At 37.0% G+C, this 20,072-nt stretch overlaps 5 protein-coding genes across 9 annotated transcripts; 2 read left to right on the top strand and 3 right to left on the bottom strand.

Moving 5' to 3' along the window:
- Positions 1-694: 694 nt before the first annotated feature.
- LOC104724641 (ethylene-responsive transcription factor 5) lies at positions 695-1,810 on the top strand. The gene has a single exon (XM_010443182.2). The coding sequence runs from the start codon at positions 904-906 to the stop codon at positions 1,711-1,713; it is 810 nt and encodes a 269-aa protein (XP_010441484.1). The 5' UTR covers positions 695-903; the 3' UTR covers positions 1,714-1,810.
- A 2,561-nt stretch (positions 1,811-4,371) lies between these two features.
- Positions 4,372-6,514, top strand: LOC104724640 (nudix hydrolase 8). The gene is made up of 6 exons (XM_010443181.3): positions 4,372-4,962; positions 5,075-5,352; positions 5,448-5,513; positions 5,605-5,874; positions 5,973-6,116; positions 6,191-6,514. The coding sequence occupies exons 1-6, from the start codon at positions 4,842-4,844 to the stop codon at positions 6,410-6,412; spliced, it is 1,101 nt and encodes a 366-aa protein (XP_010441483.1). The 5' UTR covers positions 4,372-4,841; the 3' UTR covers positions 6,413-6,514.
- Positions 6,515-10,491: 3,977 nt separating this feature from the next.
- Positions 10,492-12,326, bottom strand: LOC147934693 (putative F-box/FBD/LRR-repeat protein At4g13965). Its single transcript, XM_087472742.1, has 5 exons — positions 12,274-12,326; positions 12,027-12,161; positions 11,180-11,972; positions 10,868-10,957; positions 10,492-10,776 (listed from the first exon to the last, which is right to left on the bottom strand). The coding sequence occupies exons 1-5, from the start codon at positions 12,324-12,326 to the stop codon at positions 10,492-10,494; spliced, it is 1,356 nt and encodes a 451-aa protein (XP_087328868.1).
- A 245-nt stretch (positions 12,327-12,571) lies between these two features.
- On the bottom strand, positions 12,572-19,877 carry LOC104724639 (lysine--tRNA ligase, cytoplasmic-like). Of its 5 annotated transcripts, none has more exons than XM_087474760.1 (12): positions 17,058-19,847; positions 15,422-15,584; positions 15,176-15,344; positions 14,998-15,091; positions 14,822-14,907; positions 14,571-14,725; positions 14,338-14,463; positions 13,865-14,244; positions 13,613-13,769; positions 13,383-13,526; positions 13,057-13,269; positions 12,572-12,951 (listed from the first exon to the last, which is right to left on the bottom strand). In XM_087474760.1, the coding sequence occupies exons 2-12, from the start codon at positions 15,518-15,520 to the stop codon at positions 12,898-12,900; spliced, it is 1,677 nt and encodes a 558-aa protein (XP_087330886.1). In that variant the 5' UTR covers positions 15,521-15,584; positions 17,058-19,847; the 3' UTR covers positions 12,572-12,897. The 5 variants fall into 5 exon arrangements, with proteins under 5 accessions (XP_087330886.1, XP_087330887.1, XP_019087544.2 ...); XM_087474761.1 differs by lacking the exon at positions 17,058-19,847 and adding an exon at positions 15,693-16,192 and having other exon boundaries at positions 15,422-15,550; XM_019231999.2 differs by having other exon boundaries at positions 14,998-15,344; positions 17,058-19,877.
- LOC104724638 (putative disease resistance protein At5g47250) lies at positions 17,187-20,000 on the bottom strand. Its single transcript, XM_019231433.2, has one exon. It carries the CDS (start codon positions 19,998-20,000, stop codon positions 17,457-17,459), a length of 2,544 nt encoding a protein of 847 aa, XP_019086978.2. The 3' UTR covers positions 17,187-17,456.
- Between the last annotated feature and the right edge of the window lie 72 nt (positions 20,001-20,072).

Below are 20,072 nucleotides of genomic sequence, written 5' to 3'. Positions count from 1 at the left end.
CCGGAAAGTGGGAAGACTGGGTAGGTATTACCGTATTAGTAAAAACCACATTCACACACTGTACTACGTAAAGAAAGCCTAAGTGCGGATGGGGGCAGCAAAATCTGCGCTTGGAAAACAACATGTAAATTGTACACTCTGTAATTATTACGATCATATATGTTATTTGCTTAACAAGATATTAAACGTAAATAGAAATAGTGATACTTAGGTGTTCTCATTAGCATATAAAATTTGTTGAAGACAGACAGATCTAAAAGTCATTTTTGTTATTTACTATATGGATTATACATGGATCAGATTCATACGTTACAATACTTGAAAATTTGGGTTTGTTCAACTATTTGGAGACTATTAAAAGAGTGTATTGATTGATCACAAGTTTACGTCTAATAATATGATATAATAATTGAATAAAGGAAAATATGCGTTTTCACTTAAAAGTATACGACGATATTTCTCTTAGCTTTAAAATGTAAAATCATTTGTTAATACGAAAAGATTGTTGTAGAGAACAAGTGCAAAACGGAACGATCACAAAAACAATGTCGACGAGACGAATCCAGTCATATGATCCAACGGCTCAAAGTCCACGAAACACGAAACCCAATTCCAAGTGGTGCTCTCTTCTACACCTGATCATAAATGCCTCTTTATTATAAATAAAATAAAAAAGGATGGTTCGTTCGCTCCTTCTTCTTCTTTGTTTCTTGATTTTTAAATTCAAAAAAAAAAAAAAAAAACTCCATTGAAAAAGTCCACTTGACGACAAAGTCCCCCTTACGGTTCTTCTTGTAGTATATATACATCTTTCCACTCCCTCTTCTCTACTCAAATCAAATCCTTCTCTAATTAAGCTTTTGAATATTACTTAATTACCTGAAACTTCAAAAATTATACCAAATGGCCACTCCTAACGAAGTATCTGCACTTTGGTTCATCGAGAAACACCTACTAGACGAGATCTCTCCCGTGGCTAGACACGAACCAGCACCATCCGAATCTAGCTCCGACTCTTCTTCTATGTTCTTCCCTGAATGCAAACCCGAAGAAATCATCGATCTCGATAATCCCAGATTCTTCGATTTTATATTCGACGACTCCCCCCAAGTCTCTCTTTCCGATTTCGATTTTAAACCGTCAGACCAAACTCAATTAGAACCGGAGCTACGAAAACCGCCGTTGAAGATCTCGCTTCCAGCTAAAACCGAGTGGTTCCAATTCGTCGCCGAGGATCCTAAACCGGAAGTTACTGAACCGGTGGTTACTGAAGAAGAGAAGAAACATTACAGAGGAGTGAGACAAAGACCGTGGGGGAAGTTCGCGGCGGAGATTAGAGACCCGAACAAACGCGGTTCTCGCGTTTGGCTCGGAACGTTCGACACAGCGATTCAAGCGGCTAGAGCTTACGACGAAGCGGCGTTTAGACTACGAGGTTCGAAGGCCATTTTGAACTTCCCTCTCGAGGTTGGGAAGTGGAAACTACCACGCGCCGCCGACGAAGCTGAGAAGAAACGGAAGAGAGACGATGTCGTCGATGAGACGACTGTGGTCGAGAAAGTGTTGAAGACGGAACAGGGCGTTGACGGTGACGGTGGAGAGACGTTTCCGTTATGCAGCGACTGGGATTTAACGGGGTTTCTTAACTTTCCGCTTCTGTCGCCGTTATCTCCTCACCCATCGTTTGGTTATTCACAATTGACCGTTGTTTGATTTTTTTTTTTTGGCGATGTGTATGCTGACGTGGACTTATGGTACACGTAGGTGCATGCGATAAACATTTAAAATTAAAAAATATTCCATTTGTTCATATCTTTGCTTACTTCTATTTGTTCTTTCTTTTTTTTTTTTATTATTTTTCACAAATCACAATAACGTTTTACGTATTAATTCATTATGAGTGTAGTAGAAAAAATCAGAGTAATTCAACTTATAAATAACACTCCTGAAATTATAGAATTAATGTAAAAAAAAATCAATTTGTTCGTATTTATGCTTACTTCTATTTGTTCATTCTTTTTTTTTTTTTCACAAATCACAATAAAGTTTTACATATATAATTGATTATGAGTAGTAACGTAGTAGAAAAAATCGGAGTAATTCAACTTATAAATAATACTCATGAAATTGAAGAATTAATGTAATTTGACATTGAAGAATTTTATAAAGTTGACATTGTGATTGAAGAATTCACATTATGAGTAGTAGTATAATGAATTAGATGAGCAGTATAATTCAATGCAAATTTGACATTGAAGAATTTTATCAGCTAGCTAGAACCTCGTCGTATATAAAAAGAACGTATTCATACTCCTGAAATTGACCGGCAAGAGTTGAAGACACAATAAATGCAGAACCGTGAACATGTCTCAGGTCTGAACAAGTCGATTCAGTTTTGTCTTTAGGATAAATAATGATGGATACACTTGGTCAAAACGATGTCGCACGTGGGTAGACTTTTGCGTACTTGGTAAAACACATGACGAATAATATGTAAAGCCATATCATTTTTTTATCTAGAAGATTATTTCTTGGTATTTTTAGTATTTGACATCTAATTTGGAAGACCATTAAGAATTAAAAACCGAAGAATCTCGTTGGGTCTTGTAACATTTTTCAGTTCACTACATTATCTCATTGATTACACTAATAAATGGGCCTTGTGTTCTAGACCTTGACAGTATGTCATGTGAAGAATCTTTTTTTCTTTTTCTTTTTTTTTGAACAACAGTGAAGAATCTAATATCTTTCTCTCTAAACATATCTAGAAGTTCTGGTCTGGATGGATAAGTTCTACAGCAACATATCTAATTAATATATACATCGAAAAAACTGAAACTATACAAATAGTCTTTACCTAAAATTTCTTAATTTGAGTTGTAATCCGTTGATGAAACCGGATTATACAAAGCGTTTCAAAGATGAACCGTAATCAATTTTATTCGGTTAATATATGTATAGGTATAGTATGTGGTTTCTGCCTCGATCACAAAATAACTTGCATATTAAAATTACTAGGCTAGTATTATATATATGTTCTATATATAGAGTACCATAGAATGGTTCGTCATCCTACGACTATTCAATATCCAAACATATTTTATTTGAAAAACCCGACCAGGAATGATGATGGTTGGCATTACATCATTATCCAAACAAACTCAAATTGTTAAAAACTTATTTAAATTGTAATATGGAAGACACAATGTTATCACGAATGTGGATCATCATGCACTTCATCAGGTTACCTAATTATCCTACGTGGACAATACCTAATCCTTCCATAATTTCCAATTATTGCATTTCATTTTTCTAAACGTCATCATTGTCCTGTCCATAACGCAAACTTAATTAGTAATACATCTCATCGTTATTTTTTTTTATTTTTTTGGACAAAATCATCGTTATTTATTTACATACATTTTTTTTGTGAAAAAAACTACATAGATAAGTAAATCTTTACATATTTAGCAAAATATTTTGTATCTTGTAATCTCTCTATGATATAATATATTTGGTTTGTCGGAAAAGAAAAAGTAAGGCCAATGTTATCCAATGTCGAAACAAAATTGTATACACAATCTTGATTACAAGTATTTAGAACCCTATTCTTTTCCCCAACATGATCATTGATCACAAACCAAAAATCCAAGTTTTTTTTTGTGATATTTATATTATTAATTTACTAAATATAAAACAGAGAGGACAAGATATCTAAGTCACCAAGGCCCATATCCACGTAAGCTTGAGCAACAACCAGATGCTGTATTATCCCACTCTCGTCGATTACTGCCGTCGATTACTGCCGTCGATTACTGCGTGAGGGGTACATACACGCTTTATTTATAAATCAACGAACGAGATTATGAAAGAGTGTTGACTGTTGAGGAAGAAAGACCCTCTTCTTGAAGGAGAGGGATCGGATCATTGAGATAATATCCGTTTTATCCATATCCTTGAACTCATGAAGATTCCTTCGTACAGACAACTCTCTTGAACTTGTTAAAGATTCTCTGATACCTAACTTATTGATTCCTTTTTTGTTCTCCTGTATTTTTCGTACACTAATTTGCTTTTACTTTGTTGATTTGAATTAAAAATCCTGCCACTATCGTGTAAGTTTATTTCCAAAAACTTTGGAATATTTTATTAACCTGATAGATAATTAAGAAAATACTATAATTAAGAAGTAAGTATAATGTTTCAAAATAATACTCCATCCATTTCACTATATATAATTGAGTTGGTGTATTATTAAAGGATGTTTTGTTACATTTTATATAAAAGACATTCTATATAAGTCTGTCTATATAAGATATTTTATATTCCTTCTAAAAACTGTATAAAATCCCCAAGACATCATTATTTATTGTAATAGATAGACACAACACGTAGCCTATCTGCCTATATGTCTTTATTCAACCAAATGAAAAAAAAACACGTAGCTTTAGCTATATATATGTAGTATTAGAATAAAATTTACATATATTAATAGGGTTTGTAATATATCTGGCCGGTTGAAAAATAAAAATCGTAGCTCAAGAAGAAATTCACGTGTATTTTGTCTTTTGATGTAAGATATTGAAACTGTTCTTGGCTTTCCTTTTCTCATTTCTCACTTAACCACTCGATTCACTTTACACCACACATTATAAGTGTGCCTCAAAAAAATCTCTCATTACATACATTTCTCTTTCTTCTTCATTTCATTCTTATTTAAGATTTTAATCTGCTCAATCGCTTGTAAGCAACTTCTAAGTTCTTTAATCGCTGTCCATTTATAGTAAAAACCTTTTTTTTTTCTCACATAGATCTAAGTTCGAGATCTTCTTTGATCTCCAATGGATTCTATATCTGTCTCTGAGGTTACTGTTATTGGAAGAACACATTTGGGTTTTATGCACAGTTTCAGACAGCCATTTTCTGGTGTTCCAATGTCTCCAAAGTTCTGTTATTCCAGAGGTAATAATAACACCTAAAAATCACTTCCTCTTCACAATAAGTTATTTCTTTAATTTTTTTTTTGTATAATTTTAAAAATGATTTTTAAATTCCTCTGCATTTGGATGAAAAGTTGAAGGGCCAAGGGCAATATCATCAAGTGATACCAACACAACGAGCCAATTTGCTTATGGAGAACGCACAGCTGCAACTAATTCAGATCTAGGGTACAAGATCAATGGAGTAAACCTAAAAAGCAGAACACTGATAAGTTCTGTTAAAGAAAGATTATTACTTGATGCTAATGATGATGCGTATGGTGGAGTAATCGTTGATCATGAAAAATTACCATCAAATCCTTACGCTTTCGCTTCTATTCTTCGAGCTTCTCTTTCCGACTGGAGAAGAAAGGTAAACTAAAAACCCTGTAGAAATCTTAAACCCATTTTTACTAAAAAGTCATTTATCTCTGACCAATTTTTATCAATTGGGGGGAAATTTTGTAGGGGAAGAAAGGAGTTTGGTTAAAGTTACCTGTGGAACAATCAGAATTTGTCCCAATAGCTATAAAGGTAAACAATATGAAAATGGTGCTTGACCTTGTCTGATAAAGCAGAGTTGATTTGTGTATGCAAGTTAATGATGTTTTGTGGATTTTTGCAGGAAGGTTTTGAGTATCATCATGCAGAGAAAGGATATGTGATGTTAACATATTGGATACCGGAGGAGGAACCTAGTATGCTTCCTGCAAATGCTTCACATCAAGTTGGTGTTGGAGGTTTTGTATTAAATCAACATAAAGAGGTGCTTGTGGTACAAGAAAAGTATTGTGCTCCATCGATTACAGGTCTATGGAAGTTACCAACAGGGTTTATAAATGAATCTGAAGAAATTTTCTCTGGTGCCGTAAGAGAAGTCAAGGAGGAAACTGGGGTAATTATATCCGAGAACATTAGTATAAATCTTGATTTTTAATTGAAAAATTCCCACGATCATAACCATATTTGGCCTTGTTGTGTTGTGTTCTTTAGGTAGATACAGAGTTCTCAGAGGTTATAGCTTTCAGACATGCTCACAACGTTGCTTTTGAGAAATCTGATCTGTTCTTCATCTGTATGTTGAGACCTCTCTCTGATAAGATAACCATCGATAGTCTTGAGATCGAAGCCGCAAAGGTAAATGTAATAACAAGTTTGTAGTTAAGAGTCTACAAAGGGTCCAAATTATGACGATTGTTGTGTGTTTTCAGTGGATGCCATTGGTGGAGTTTGTGGAGCAACCGATGATAAGAGAAGATAAAATGTTTAAGAGAGTGATTGAAATCTGCGAGGCGAGATTAAGCCATCGGTACTGCGGTCTTTCTCCACATCGACTTGTCTCTACTTTTGATGGCAAACCTTCTTCTCTCTATTACAACGTTGTTGATGATGATCATGATCCTTCCAACTATTGCAACACTGATTTCTTATAAATAGAACGGATCAAACCGAACCAAACAAAATGCTGTATATACTTATTCACATGTAATGTGTATTGTATTACTCTCTTCAGTATAGTAGATTGTGTTGAAGCATAATCAAATCCCGTATCACAACATATTTGCATAACATAACATATTTACATAACACAACACATTTACATAGCACATCACATTTGTATAAGTTAGTTATTTGATTAAGGGACGCAAGTTGTTCTGTTTTACAGTTGTGTCTTTTGATCAAAGAAGTTGTGTCTGGTCTGTTATCACAACACAATGGTTCGGTTCATATAAGTATAGATCAAGTCTTTGTAACACAATACAATCGAGTCTATAATACATTCAAATTTCAGATCAATAAAAGTATTACTTTCTTACTCTGTTTTTTCATCATCGTAAACACACAAATACAAAACATCAACATGGTATCAGAGCTTTGCGATTGAGAAGACCAGAGAGAAAACACTAAAAGAGAGAACAAGAGAGATCGTATCGTCATCCGCAAAAAGCAGAGACGATGCAAGGCTCCTCACATCAAGTGATCCCTATATTCGATGGGGAGAAGTACGACTTCTGGAGCATCAAGATGGCAACCATATTTCGAACCAGAAAACTATGGTCGGTGGTTGAAGAAGGCGTGCCGGCTGGACCGGTGCAAGAGGGAGAAACCCCTGAAACTGCAAGAGCAAAGACGCTCAGAGAACAAGCAGAGGCGAATGATACGATGACTTTGCAAATTTTGCAAACCGCCGTAACTGATCAAATCTTCTCACGAATTGCAGCAGCATCATCATCAAAAGAGGCGTGGGATGCGTTGAAGGATGAATATCAAGGCTCTCCACAAGTCTGATTGGTTAAACTCCAACCACTGCGTAGAGAGTATGAAAATCTAAAGATGTATGACAACAACGACATCAAGACATTTACCGATAAGTTAATTGTTTTGGAAAATCAATTAACTTATCATGGTGAAAAGAAATCAAACTCACAACTCATACAGAAGATACTCATCTCTCTCCCAGCCAAGTTTGATAGCATTGTTAGTATCCTAGAGCAAACTCGCGATTTGGATTCACTAACAATGTCATAACTTCTTGGTATCTTAAAAGCACAAGAAGCGAGAGTTATTGCAAGAGAAGAAAGCACAAGAGAGGGAGCGTTCTATGTTCGTTCCAAATGATGAGAATCCGGTTTCAAACGAGACAACACCAACAGCCATGTCAATCAAGGCAAGAGGTGGTGTGGTTTTCACAAGAGTAACAACCACACAGAAGAAGAGTGTCGAAACAAACCGAAGAAAGATGATCATGGCAAGAAACAGAAGAGTAACATCAAGTGTTACAAGTGTGGTAGGATCGGCCACTACTCCAATGAATGTCGCTCAAAGAACAAAGAGAGAGCATATGTAAGTATCGAAGAAGAAGACTTAAGTGAAGATCATATGCTGTTTAGTGCAAGTGAGGAATCAACCACAACTTTAGGCGCATATGTTTGGCTGATCGACAGTGGCTGCACAAATCATATGACGAAAGAAGAACGGTACTTCTCTCACATCAACAGAAGTATCAAAGTACCAATTAGAGTCGGAAATGGAGATACAATCATGATAGCCGGTAAAGGAGATATTACCGTCATGACTAGCCATGGCAAAAAAATCATTAAGAATGTATTCTTAGTACCTGGTCTGCAGAAGAACTTATTGAGTGTTCCTCAAATCATCTCAAGCGGCTATCAAGTACGTTTTCAAGACAAGAGATGCATCATAAAAGATGCAAAAGGCAAGGAGATCTTGAATATTGAGATGATAAACAAGAGCTTCAAGATCAAGTTAAGTTCAGTCGAAGAAGAAGCCATGACGGCAAATGCACAAATGGAGGAAACATGGCACAAAAGACTTGGCCATGTAAGTAGCAAGCGTCTGCAACAAATGCAAGACAATGACTTGGTAAAGGGGTTACCAAGTTTTAAAGTCAAGAAGGAAGTGTGTGAGGCATGTAACCTTGGGAAGCAGTCACACAAAAGCTTTCCAAAAGAATCTCAAACGAAGACAAAAGAGAAGCTTGAGATTGTGCATACAGATGTATGTGGTCTGATGCAACACCAATCACTTGATGGAAGCCGTTATTTTCTATTGTTTCTGGATGACTATACTCATATGTGTTGGGTATACTTCCTAAAACAAAAATCGGAGACCTTCTTATTATTCAATAAGTTCAAAGCAATGGTGGAGAAGCAATCAGATTGTACCATCAAGACGTTGAGATCCGATGGAGGTGGTGAATTCACTTCACAAGAATTCAACCAATTTTGTGAAGAATAAGGAATCAATAGGCAAGTGACTTTGCCTTACTCACCACAACAAAACGGTGCAGCAGAACGGAAGAACAGATCCTTGATGGAGATGGCAAGATCAATGCTTGTGTAGCAAGGATTACCGCTCAAGTTATGGGCAGAAACGGTATATACTTCGGCTTATCTACAAAACCGTCTACCATCAAAAGCAATCGAAGACGACATGACGCCAATGGAGAAGTGGTGTGGACACAAGCCAAACGTGTCACACTTGAAGATGTTTGGAAGCATATGTTATGTGCATATTCTAGATCAGAAAAGGAGAAAAGTAGACGCTAAGGCAAAGCGTGGGATTCTTGTTGGCTATAGCAATCAATCTAAAGGCTATATAATCCTCATCTTGGAGAATGAAAAAATTGAAGTGTCGAGAGATGTGGAGTTTGAAGAGAATAAGAAGTGGAGTTGGGATAGACAAGAGGAAGTCAATAAGATCGTTGTCTTACCCATCAATGACACACAAGAGTCAAGAGATCAACGAGGAGAAACCTCCAGTCATGTTCTGTCTCAAATCAATGATCATGCGAACAATGAAGAAAGAGAAACCTCCATCCCAGTTTTGTCTCCAACCAATGATCATGTGAGCGATGAAGAAGGAGACAACTCAGAAACTCCAAAGAGATACAAGAATGTGAAAGAACTCATGGAAAATACACAAAAGGTGGTTCTCAAAGAAACAGCTCACGTCATAGAAGTTTGTCTTCTTGCTCATGAAAAACCACAAACTTATGATGAAGCTTGTGATGATGAAGAGTGGAGAAGGTCCATGAGCGAGGAGATAGAAATGATCGAGAAAACAGAACATGGAAACTAGTAGACAAGCCAGAGAAGAAGAATGTGATAAGCGTGAAGTGGATTTATAAGATCAAGACGGATGCAAGTGGAAATCACATCAAGCACAAGGCAAGGCTAGTTGCAAGAGGTTTTTCTCAAGAATATGGAATCGATTATCTTGAGACATTTGCCCCTGTCTCAAGATATGATACAATAAGAGCCTTACTTGCGTATGCGGCTCAAATGGAGTGGAGATTGTATCAAATGGATGTGAAGTCTGCGTTTCTAAACGGAAAACTTGAAGAAGGGACTCCCATCTTCTGTGACAACAAGTCTGCAATAGCAATTGGAAAAAATCCGGTGCAGCATCGAAGAACAAAACACATAGAGATCAAGTACCATTTCGTGAGAGGCTGAGCACAAATGACTCATTCAACTTGAGTATTGCAAAGGAGAGGATCAACTCGCGGATATACTTACCAAGGCTTTAAGTGTTACAAGATTTGAAGAGCTTAGAAGAAAGCTTGGAGTGAAGCCGAGATATGATTAAGGGGGAGTGTTGAAGCATAATCAAATCTCGTATCACAACATATTTGCATAACATAACATATTTAAATAACACAACACATTTACATAACACAACACATTTGTATAAGTTAGTTATTTGATTAAGGGACACAAGTTGTTCTGTTTTCCAGTTGTGTCTTGTGTGTGGTCTGTTATCACAACACAATGGTTCGGTTCATATAAGTATAGATCGAGTCTTTGTAACACAATACAATCGAGTCTGTAATACATTCAAATTTCAGATCAATAAAAGTATTACTTTCTTACTCTGTTTTTTCATCATCGTAAACACACAAATACAAAACATCGACATATTAGAATAGTTTCTCGGCAAAATCTATTGTATTAAAAAAATAAAAAGCCGAATCCAAATCAAAGACTCTTCATTTAAACTCAAACTGACATGAATCCGAAGTCTTGACTACTCTTTCCAACTCTTTTAGCATCTCAAGTCTCTCTTCCGAACTACAATTCGTTTTGGAGAACGTTACCTTTTTCAAACGACTTGCGTTCCTTAGTATATATTTCGCTACCTCTTTCTCTTCTTCGCGTTTCCCCTGGTAGCCTTCCCACACAAATGTCTCGAGATGGAGCAACAAACATTCAGGAACAGTCTTTGGTTGATTCCATTTCTCACAGACCACATGATCTCCAACCTTATGCCATTGCTGAGAGGGAAACACAATGTAACATATTATATATTTATATCAGATCATCAAACCAAAAACCATGTAGACAAATGAACTTGTAGATGCGTACATCAATGAGGAGCTTGAGGACTCGTAATGTAGGCGAAGTATCGAGCATGAACATAAGTAGATTCCACCATGCCGGTTTACCTGTATATATCTACAAATCTACCAACCCATAGTAGATACTACCAGTAGGATACTACGAGCAATGATGCAATATTATTAGTACAATAACACTGTAATAACAAAACAAGTCAGCTGCCAAAGATATAAAGGTTACCTCCAAGGGTGACCAAAAGAGCAAAGAAAGCATTTTGACTTAAGTTAGAGATCCCAAAAGCTTCTCACTGATTGTTTCACATGAAATTTTCGCCTCTACCAGCTTCAGAGAAGTCTCACTTAGACAAACTTCAGGACCCTTCTCCAAATCAATGTGCAAGGATTTCAAAGAAGGAGCATTAATCACGTATTCCCAATGGTCTACTCCGTCATTTTCATCATGAACTGATAGACTCTGCAAAGATGGCACCTCAATAGCGAAAGATTTGATACCATCGCCACAAGCAGCTCGTCTCACGACCAGAGTTTCAAGACAAGGGCATCCAGATAACAGGTTACGCACTGATTTGTCGTCTTTGTAATACATATAATCAAGATGCAGAGTCTTGAGGGACTTGAGACAAAATTGAGAAGAGACATCGACAAGGGCATGAAACCTAAGTATCAAGGTCTCTAGTGTTTGACATGTATACAACAAGGTCGGAGGGAAACTGAATGGCCTAGTATTCTTCCTCCTAATCTTGGGGTACACGTCAAGTAAGAGCTTACGCACATCGCGTCCGAATGCGATTCCAAGCAATATCCCAATATCCATGGCAGTACATGTATCCAAATCAACTTCAAGATGCAAACTTAGTAGCACTGGAGCTTTATGTGATAGCAGTGATTTGCAAACATCCTTTGAAAATGTCCCGAGCTTACGTTTGTGATCGCAAGAATCAAACATGAGGACAGGTACCTTCTTCCAGTGAGACTGCCATTGTTTAGACAGAGCAGTAGTGGCTACGGCATCTTTTGTTGGAAGTAGAGACAGTATTTGCACAATCAGAGCTTCAGGAAGTTGAGTAAGTCTGTCTTCCTTCACAACAGCTCGTTTACTCTTAATTTTAACACTAGAAATTGAACAAAAACATGAGTTTGGGAGCTTTATATATATACATGGTTACAGGAGACCGTACCGTCGTTTCATTGAAGAGATGACAGCAGCGTTGCTTGTTAGATACACTAATGCTGATCGAACTATGATGGCCGACGCTAGGGCTTCGGAGGAGGGAGGAAGCTGCGGAGGAAGAGAAGATCCTCTGTAAAATTTCCAAAAAATTTTCAGGTTTCTGTTCCAATTTTATTGCAAATTTCAGTATGAACCGATCATTAACCGGATTGAACCAAACCGGACTACATAATTGTAAGAACCGAACTAAACCAAACGCAGACCAGAATAATTGGAGTATATCACAGTTTACCATTTCAAGTTTTGCAAACTTTTTTCACATCTTTGAGACGGAGTCCGGGTTTCTACAGTCCCAAGAGATTGATCTGTTTGGAGAAATAGCTGGGATCTCCTTCAGCCCCGACAGTAAGGCACTATATGTTGAAGCTTGATGGAGTATAAGAGGAGAAAGGATAATAAATCACTATGTAGACTCCTTTTTCTGATGAAAGGAGTATTTGTGTTCATTTTAGTATGGAGACTTTTCTCTTGTAATATATGTGTGTGTGTAGAAATCAGTATATGTATGTAATCCTTGTCTACAATTTTTTTTTTCTTGCCAAACTCAAAAGTGAAAACTCTTTTTAAGTAGTAATTTTAGGATTGAGAAAATTATTTAAAAGTGAACAACACCATATCTGTAAGATATGAACAATTTAGTTGGGCTTCCCATCGAACATCCCAACGTAGTTAACAGAAGTTGAACTCAACATTTGTCAGCAAATAGTTCTACCTTAAGCGGATGGGATGCTAGCTTGTGTTGTGGCCTCATCAACGGGAAGGGAATAACCAACTGCATCTGCGTTACCACTTAGCCTAGTTCTACCTCAAGCGGATGCTGGCTTGTCTTGTGGCCTCATAACCGGGAAGGTAATAACCTCCTGCAACAATGTTTAGAATCATGAGTTTTGTCACAAAAAAACATAAATCATTCACCAATGGTTAGCCAACCTCTCTAACCATTGTTGCACAGTAAAAAGAGGGACCTTGATGTTCAGGGAGTCAGTAAAGAGCATAGCAAGTCTGTCTATTCCCAAACCCCAACCACCTGTGGGAGGCAATCCGTATTCTAAAGCTTTACAAAAGGTCTCATCTAAAACCATTGCTTCATCGTCTCCAGATTGTCTATCCTTGAGCTGATCAGCAAAACGCTGGCGCTGTACCACTGGGTTGTTCAACTCGGTGTAGGCATTGCAGAGCTGCGGTTCAGATATATATAACATGCTTGCTAGTCAAACAAACAAAACACTAAAGAAAGAAAGTAGTGTGATTGAGTCAAATTCATCAATCATCATCATCAGCTTTTACTTACTTCATGTTTGTTGATGAAAAGCTCAAATCTTTCAGTCAAAGCATTGTCCGATCTGTGCCATTTTGCCAAGGGACTCATGATCACTGGATGGTTGATGATGAAAGTTGGGTTCACACACATTTCTTCAAGAAATTCTCCAACAAGCTGCAGACAACATTAAAGATTTAAATTTCCTATTCTTGATGATTGCAGAAGACAGGGAGGGAGAAGGGAGACAGAAGAGTTTTTACTGTATCCAAAAGACGAGCTGTTGTCAAAGGAGGAGGGCATATGACATGAAGCCTCGCACATGCATCAACCAGATATTTGTTAGCTTCTTCACTAGCCAAGTCTTTTGGTATATTGAGGTTAGCCACCTTCTCTAACTCCCCTATCATCTCAATCCTCCTACCAAAAAACAAAACAAAAACGATGCAGATTATATTACCTACTACAGATAAGCTCCTAGGAAAAGATTTTTTGAGGTGTAAGTGTAATCAAACCTAAATGGAGGGGTGAAGTCGATTTCAATTGGATCCTTATCATATCCATTAGCATGATACTTGATTTTGTAACCACCTGTAAGTTCCTTTACCATACCACTCAACATATCCTCGGTCATTTCCATCAAGTCATAGTAGTCTGCATAAGCCATATAGAACTCGCAAGTGGTGAACTCCGGATTGTGTGTCATGTCAATACCCTCATTCCTGAATTGATTTCCTATCTCAAAAACACGGTCAAATCCACCGACAACAAGTTGCTTAAGAAAGAGTTCAGGTGCGATACGCATGTAAAGATTCATGTTCAGATCATTGTGATGTGTCACAAAGGGTCTGGCAGCTGCACCACCAGCATTCATGTTCATGATAGGCGTCACAAACTGCAGGGGGAAAAGAACACTTGAACCATAAGCCATAATCTAAAGGGAAGGGAGTGAAATATATTTTGGTAAGAAAATGAGAAAACATAGAACCTCCAGGAAATTTTTATTCTTCAGGAAAGTGCGGATGTAGTCAGTGACATTAGCTTTGGCCGTAATTATCTGGCGAACCTCCTTGTTCAACATCATGTCAAGAAAACGCAGGCGAAATCGAGAATCCTGACACAGCAAAACAGAGAAAAGTAGTATCAGCAACATGAAATACAGAGAGGAAGTGATCCAAATTGAGGAATCTAGATATATAGCCCTAGGAAAACTCATCATACCGGATCTTTTAGAATATTAGCTTCAGGATTTCTTGATTCACCTGGATGCCAGTTGGAACTGACGTTATCGGCCTTTCTCGGCAACATGTGGAGACAATGGGACAGAACAATGAATGATTGCGGGAAGATAGTCAACTCTCCCCTCTTTGTTTTTCCTGAAATGTAAAGAGTGATTGTGTGCATAGTGAAAAAGGATGACGGGATAGGCTACATGAACGAAGGAATAATAGAAACAAAGAGGCTGCACAAACCTGGAAAACCAATGACACCAACAAAATCACCACGCTTAACATTCGAGTGGAGCTTCGAAAACTCATCTTCATCCAATCCAGACTTACTGGGACAAGAAAAATCTTCCCAAGTAAAAAACCATAGTTTCAAGAGCAATAAGTTGAGAAAGAGGAGAATCAGGTAAAGAAAGATTCACCTTGCATCAGCCATAACTTGGACCTTGACATCATTACCGTGTAGATCATAGAAGAAGAGCTTGGAAGACGAAGATCGTTTGCTCATTATCCGCCCTAACAAAAGTAATTTTAAAAAACACTTACTTTTCAGTGCAAAGAGCAAGTGGCAAATGGGCATTGAGCGTGATTGAAACATACCAGCTAGAGAGACTTGAGCATCTTCAAAATGTTCCCCATCGCTTAAACAACTAACGTACTTGTTAATATATTCAGGAATTGACATTGACACAGAAAACTTGTGAGGGTATGGATTCTCCCCTTTAGCCATCTCTGCCTCAATATATTTGATTCTGTTCTCCAAGTATTGCTGCAAAAGGAATTTGATTCAAGTATTGCACAAAGATGAAAATAATAAATTATTGAACAGGTGATTAATTTGTGTACCGTTGGATCCTCATCATCTGCTGCCACTGGATTCTGCCTCATCGTATCCTTCTTCGATGTCTTGAGAGGCTTATCACTGACAGAGGTAGAATTATCCATGGATAGCTTTCCTACTTTGAATACCCGAACCTGATTCAAAACACCCACAAGAAAAAGGTGAAAACTTTCACCGATTGCTTCAAGTTTGTGAATGTAAAACTAAAGCTTGCTTTTCAAGTAATCATATAGACCCTAATTCAAAACACCACAAGGTAAAGGTGAAAACTTTCACCGATTGGTTCAAGGTAGAAGTTTCGGATTCTCTTTGTATCGATCTTTGTTTATCTGCCTCGATTCTCTCTTTTTGATTACTAACCAATTTGATTCTCTAAACAAAAACCAACTCAAGCTTCTTTTCAACTCTTATCACACCGATTAAGTTTTTTTTTTTCTTTTATCGACAACACGATTAAAGTTCTAAAAGACAGATTTTGGGGGTTTTCAATTTAGAGTTCTTATCAATGGGAGAAACGAAATCGAAAAGAATCCGGACCAAGTCGATGTTAGTGAAAGAGTATCGAAATCAAACAAATAATTGTTAGGGTTGAATTGAAATCAAACAAATAATTGTTTGGTTGAATTGATAGGAGATAATATTATTGGTTCTACTATTTTGGAATAATGTTAAAAGCTGTTATTTTTTGAGGAAATTAGCATTGAAGTAGAGATAATTTAGGGATAAAATTTCCGATTAAAGATTTCATTTGATTAAATGTCTGATTTCCAGTAGATATATTTCCTTATACGTTTATTTCGGAATATATATATATCTATAATTAACTACTCCGATTAATTAAAAATTATTTAGGATGTTATTAATTAAAGATTATTTAGGATGTTATTAATAAGGATTTAAAGCATGATCCGATTAGTGCAATCAGGTTTGTTTGTTTGAATTAAAACTTTTGAAAAAATAAGATGACACAAATTTGTACTTCAAAAATGTTAAGATAAATCAAATTTTAAGTTATATTTATGTGTTAGTTTTGTTTAGTGTAAGATTATAAAGTTGTATTTGACTGTTAATTATAAGATTTAACCTACAATTTACCGCAAAATAATTTGTTCTCTACATTATCATAAATTACTCAATTTAATATATCTAATATTCTAATATTGATAATGTTAGCAAAATAATGAAATGATAAATTATTCGTGTAACACCAAATTAATGATAATTAAATTTATATTCATATTGATCCAAATCCTTCGCACAATATAACTCCAACGCGTGATATTATAACTTTTAAGTGTAAATATTCATTATATATTAAATTAACTCAAATGTAAAATAATCTATATTCGGATATACTTGTTTAGTTACAAAAATCCTAAAACAATTTTTAAAATATATATCCGTTTATAAAAATTCAAATCACATCATATGCTAAAAAAATATAAAACTTTATTAATTTTATGTATTAAATAGTAATTCAAATAATTAAATATAAAATTTAATAAAAAGTGAAAGGAGAATTATATTTTAACATATTGCTTTAAATTAGGTAGATAGATTTTAGGAAATTTGAAACTAATATTATCAAATAGGAAAACGATTTTGTTTGGTTGTAAGAATTGTAGAGAATTTAGTTAAGACTTGTTTGGATACAAAGATAAATAAAAAATGGAACAAAAATGTAATCCAAAAATGTTTAGATAGATTGGAATTTTTCAGTTTAAAAGACTTCTTCATATTTCTCGACAATATCTGAACCTTGTATGAGAATCATTTGAATAGGATCTTTCTTCATAACCGATCCACGCTTTTTACAACCCATCACTTTGAGTTCGTTTTAGCAGTAACTTAACAATACTAAAGACATCCTTGCTTTTTACAAACCAGCAAAGCTTAACAAAACAAGCAAGTAGAGAGGAAAACAAACAAGAAATAAGAACTGGACAATACAAAGATGAGAGCCAAAGTGTGAATGTAGGAAAAAATCGCTCTTGAGCTCCTCCACTATCCCCATTCAACGGCCTAGCTTATATGAGATCATCATCGTTTTTCTTCTACTGGGCGTTGATGAAGATTGGGGCAGTTTTCTATCTCGACTTTGTTCAGCTTCAGTTTTGGAAAAGAGACTTGACTCCCATAGATGCTTCTTAGTTCTTTCAAATAATGTAGACGAAGGACTTGTAGCTCTTGAAATGGATTCACTCCAGCAACACCTTCAGCTTTCGCTTTGTTTATTAATTCGGTCATCTTAGGCGAGGATTCCACGCTTAGAGACTCGAGCTTCGCAGCATATACCAGCCATGTCAAATCTTTCAGATGTATGCATGAGTTTATTACCACAGCTGTGAGATCCTTGAACCATGGATTGATTGGAGAGATTTCATTGGATGCTGTGGATGGAGCACACTGGTCTATTCTGTGGCCTTCCCATGCTGACTCTGTGATATCGCAGTTTACCATTTCAAGTTTGTGAAGACTACTCAACTCACCAATGGCTGCAAATGGTATTTTAAGTCCTTCGAGATATAGACCATGTGTCATCCCTGCCAATCTTTTGCTTCTGAAAAACTCTTTCAAAACAGAATCGTTATTCACAGTAGCGGTCAAAAATTGTAAACCCTTCAACTGATCCAAGATCTTCAGCAAGCAGCAATCTAATGCAGCAGCAGAACCATAAAATCTTAAAACCTGCAACTTTTTTAATTCTGAAATCAGACGGATGTTTCGAAGATTGGACGTGGACTCCAAATTCAAGTGTATCAATTTACTCAAGACACTTAAACCTTCTGGCAGATACTTTATACTCGTCCCTTTTAAGTTGAGAAGCCGCAAAGAAACCAACTCCGAAATTCCTTGCAACTCGGTGATTTGGAGGTTCCAAGATAGATCCAAAACCACCAGAGTCGACATGACCAGAAAGAACTTACTAACGATATCTACCAACTTGTTGTTCTGAAGGAACAAGGTTACAAGATTTGTCTGGTCAGGAAATTCAGGATCTTCCGGTATGCTCTTAATCTCATTGTTGATGAGAGACATCTTTGTCACGGTTGTCCAATCCGTGACATCAGGCAGCTGGCTTAAACCAGCATCTGTTTTCACAAGAAATCTTTCTCCATCCCTGATTTTAGACACTATCAACAATGCCATCTCACGGATCATATCATGCATATACACTTTCTTATTAGACTCCCCACCATCCACCAACAACAAACCTGCCCCAACAAGAGTATCGATGATCTCATAGCCTCGATCCTTTGCCCTCTCTCTTCCGTCTTTTTCATCTATGAAACCCTCACCTATCCAATACTCTACCAGCTCATCTTGTTTGATATAATATGCCTTGGGAAACAAAGCACAATACTGGAAACACTTGGCATCTTTTATTTCCAAGTTATCATAGCTTAGCTTCAAAACTTGAAAGATGCCCTCCTCTGTACCTTTAAACTCACTCGGATAAGACTCCAAAGTCTCGAGTGCACGACGCCATTGATCAACACTAGTTTTAGATGCCAGAGTCTTTCCAATGACTTCAATTGCAAGGGGTAAGCCACAACATTTAGCCGCAATCTTTTTAGCGATATCAGAAACTTGGTCATTAAACCCGTCGCATCTGACCTTGAGCTTGAACAAATCCCATGCTTCACTCTCCGCCAGACACTGAACTTGTATGTCCTCATTTGCCCTCATAGTCGAACAAACATCCTTAGAACGAGTGGTAAAGACGACTTTGTATTTTCTCCCCAGCAATGGAATACCGATTGCTGTTAAACTCACTTCCTCCCATAAGTCATCTAATAACAGAACGAACCGGGGCTTTATCTGTCTTAAAACCCTGCTTATTTCACCAGCTTTCTTGGTTCTTGAGTGTGTAGACCAGTTACTGTCACAGATGCGTAACCTTTCCCCAATCGCATCTTGAATCTTGTCGACGTCAGTATCTTTGGAGGATTCAACCCAAATAACAACATCAAACTCATTCTTGACTCCAACGAACTTGTTGTTAATTAGAGTGAGGAGGGTAGATTTGCCAACGCCTCCCATACCGTAGATTCCCAAGATTCTAAAATCATCTTTCCTGAGAGTTTCCCAAGTCTTCTCCAGCGTGGCATCAAGACCAACAGTTTGGTGGCAAAGTCTCACTTGAACCACAGGAGGAGGAGGTTGCTCAGTCACATGTTGAAACCCTTGACCGGAGAGGCTTTGAACTTGAGTCAACTTCTTGAATACCTCTTGGGCTAGGTCGCAGGTAGAGAACCAGCAGCCAGATGTTGAGAGACGGTGATCCTGAGAAGAAGAAGAAGCAGTACGAGAGGAAGCAAGATCAATTAAGAGATAGGTGTGAGTCTCAATGGTCTGGACAAGTGAAAGCCACTTATCAACAGTAGCAAGGCGTTGCTCACGCTTAAGCTCCCCAGCGTTGACTCTGTTCAAAACATCATCCCGTTCAGCAATAAGCTTATCCAAAGCACTCGTCAACAAGACAAGATTTTTCTTCAATTTCCAAATGTGACCGACCTTTACACAAAAGTAAGACAGAGCAGAGTTATAACATGGCTCAACAACGGGCCAACACCAACTCATATTTTTGTTTGTGCTCTCAGGTATTGAGAATAGCAAAATCTAAGAACAGATCTCTGAAAAAAGAGACGAGAG

This window comes from Camelina sativa, chromosome 11 (genome assembly GCF_030686135.1).
Source record: "Camelina sativa cultivar CO46 ecotype springtype chromosome 11, ASM3068613v1".
NCBI classification, from domain to species: domain Eukaryota; kingdom Viridiplantae; phylum Streptophyta; class Magnoliopsida; order Brassicales; family Brassicaceae; genus Camelina; species Camelina sativa.
The sequence above is the reverse complement of the archived record's forward strand: the minus strand, read 5'-3'. Positions and strand labels throughout refer to the sequence as shown.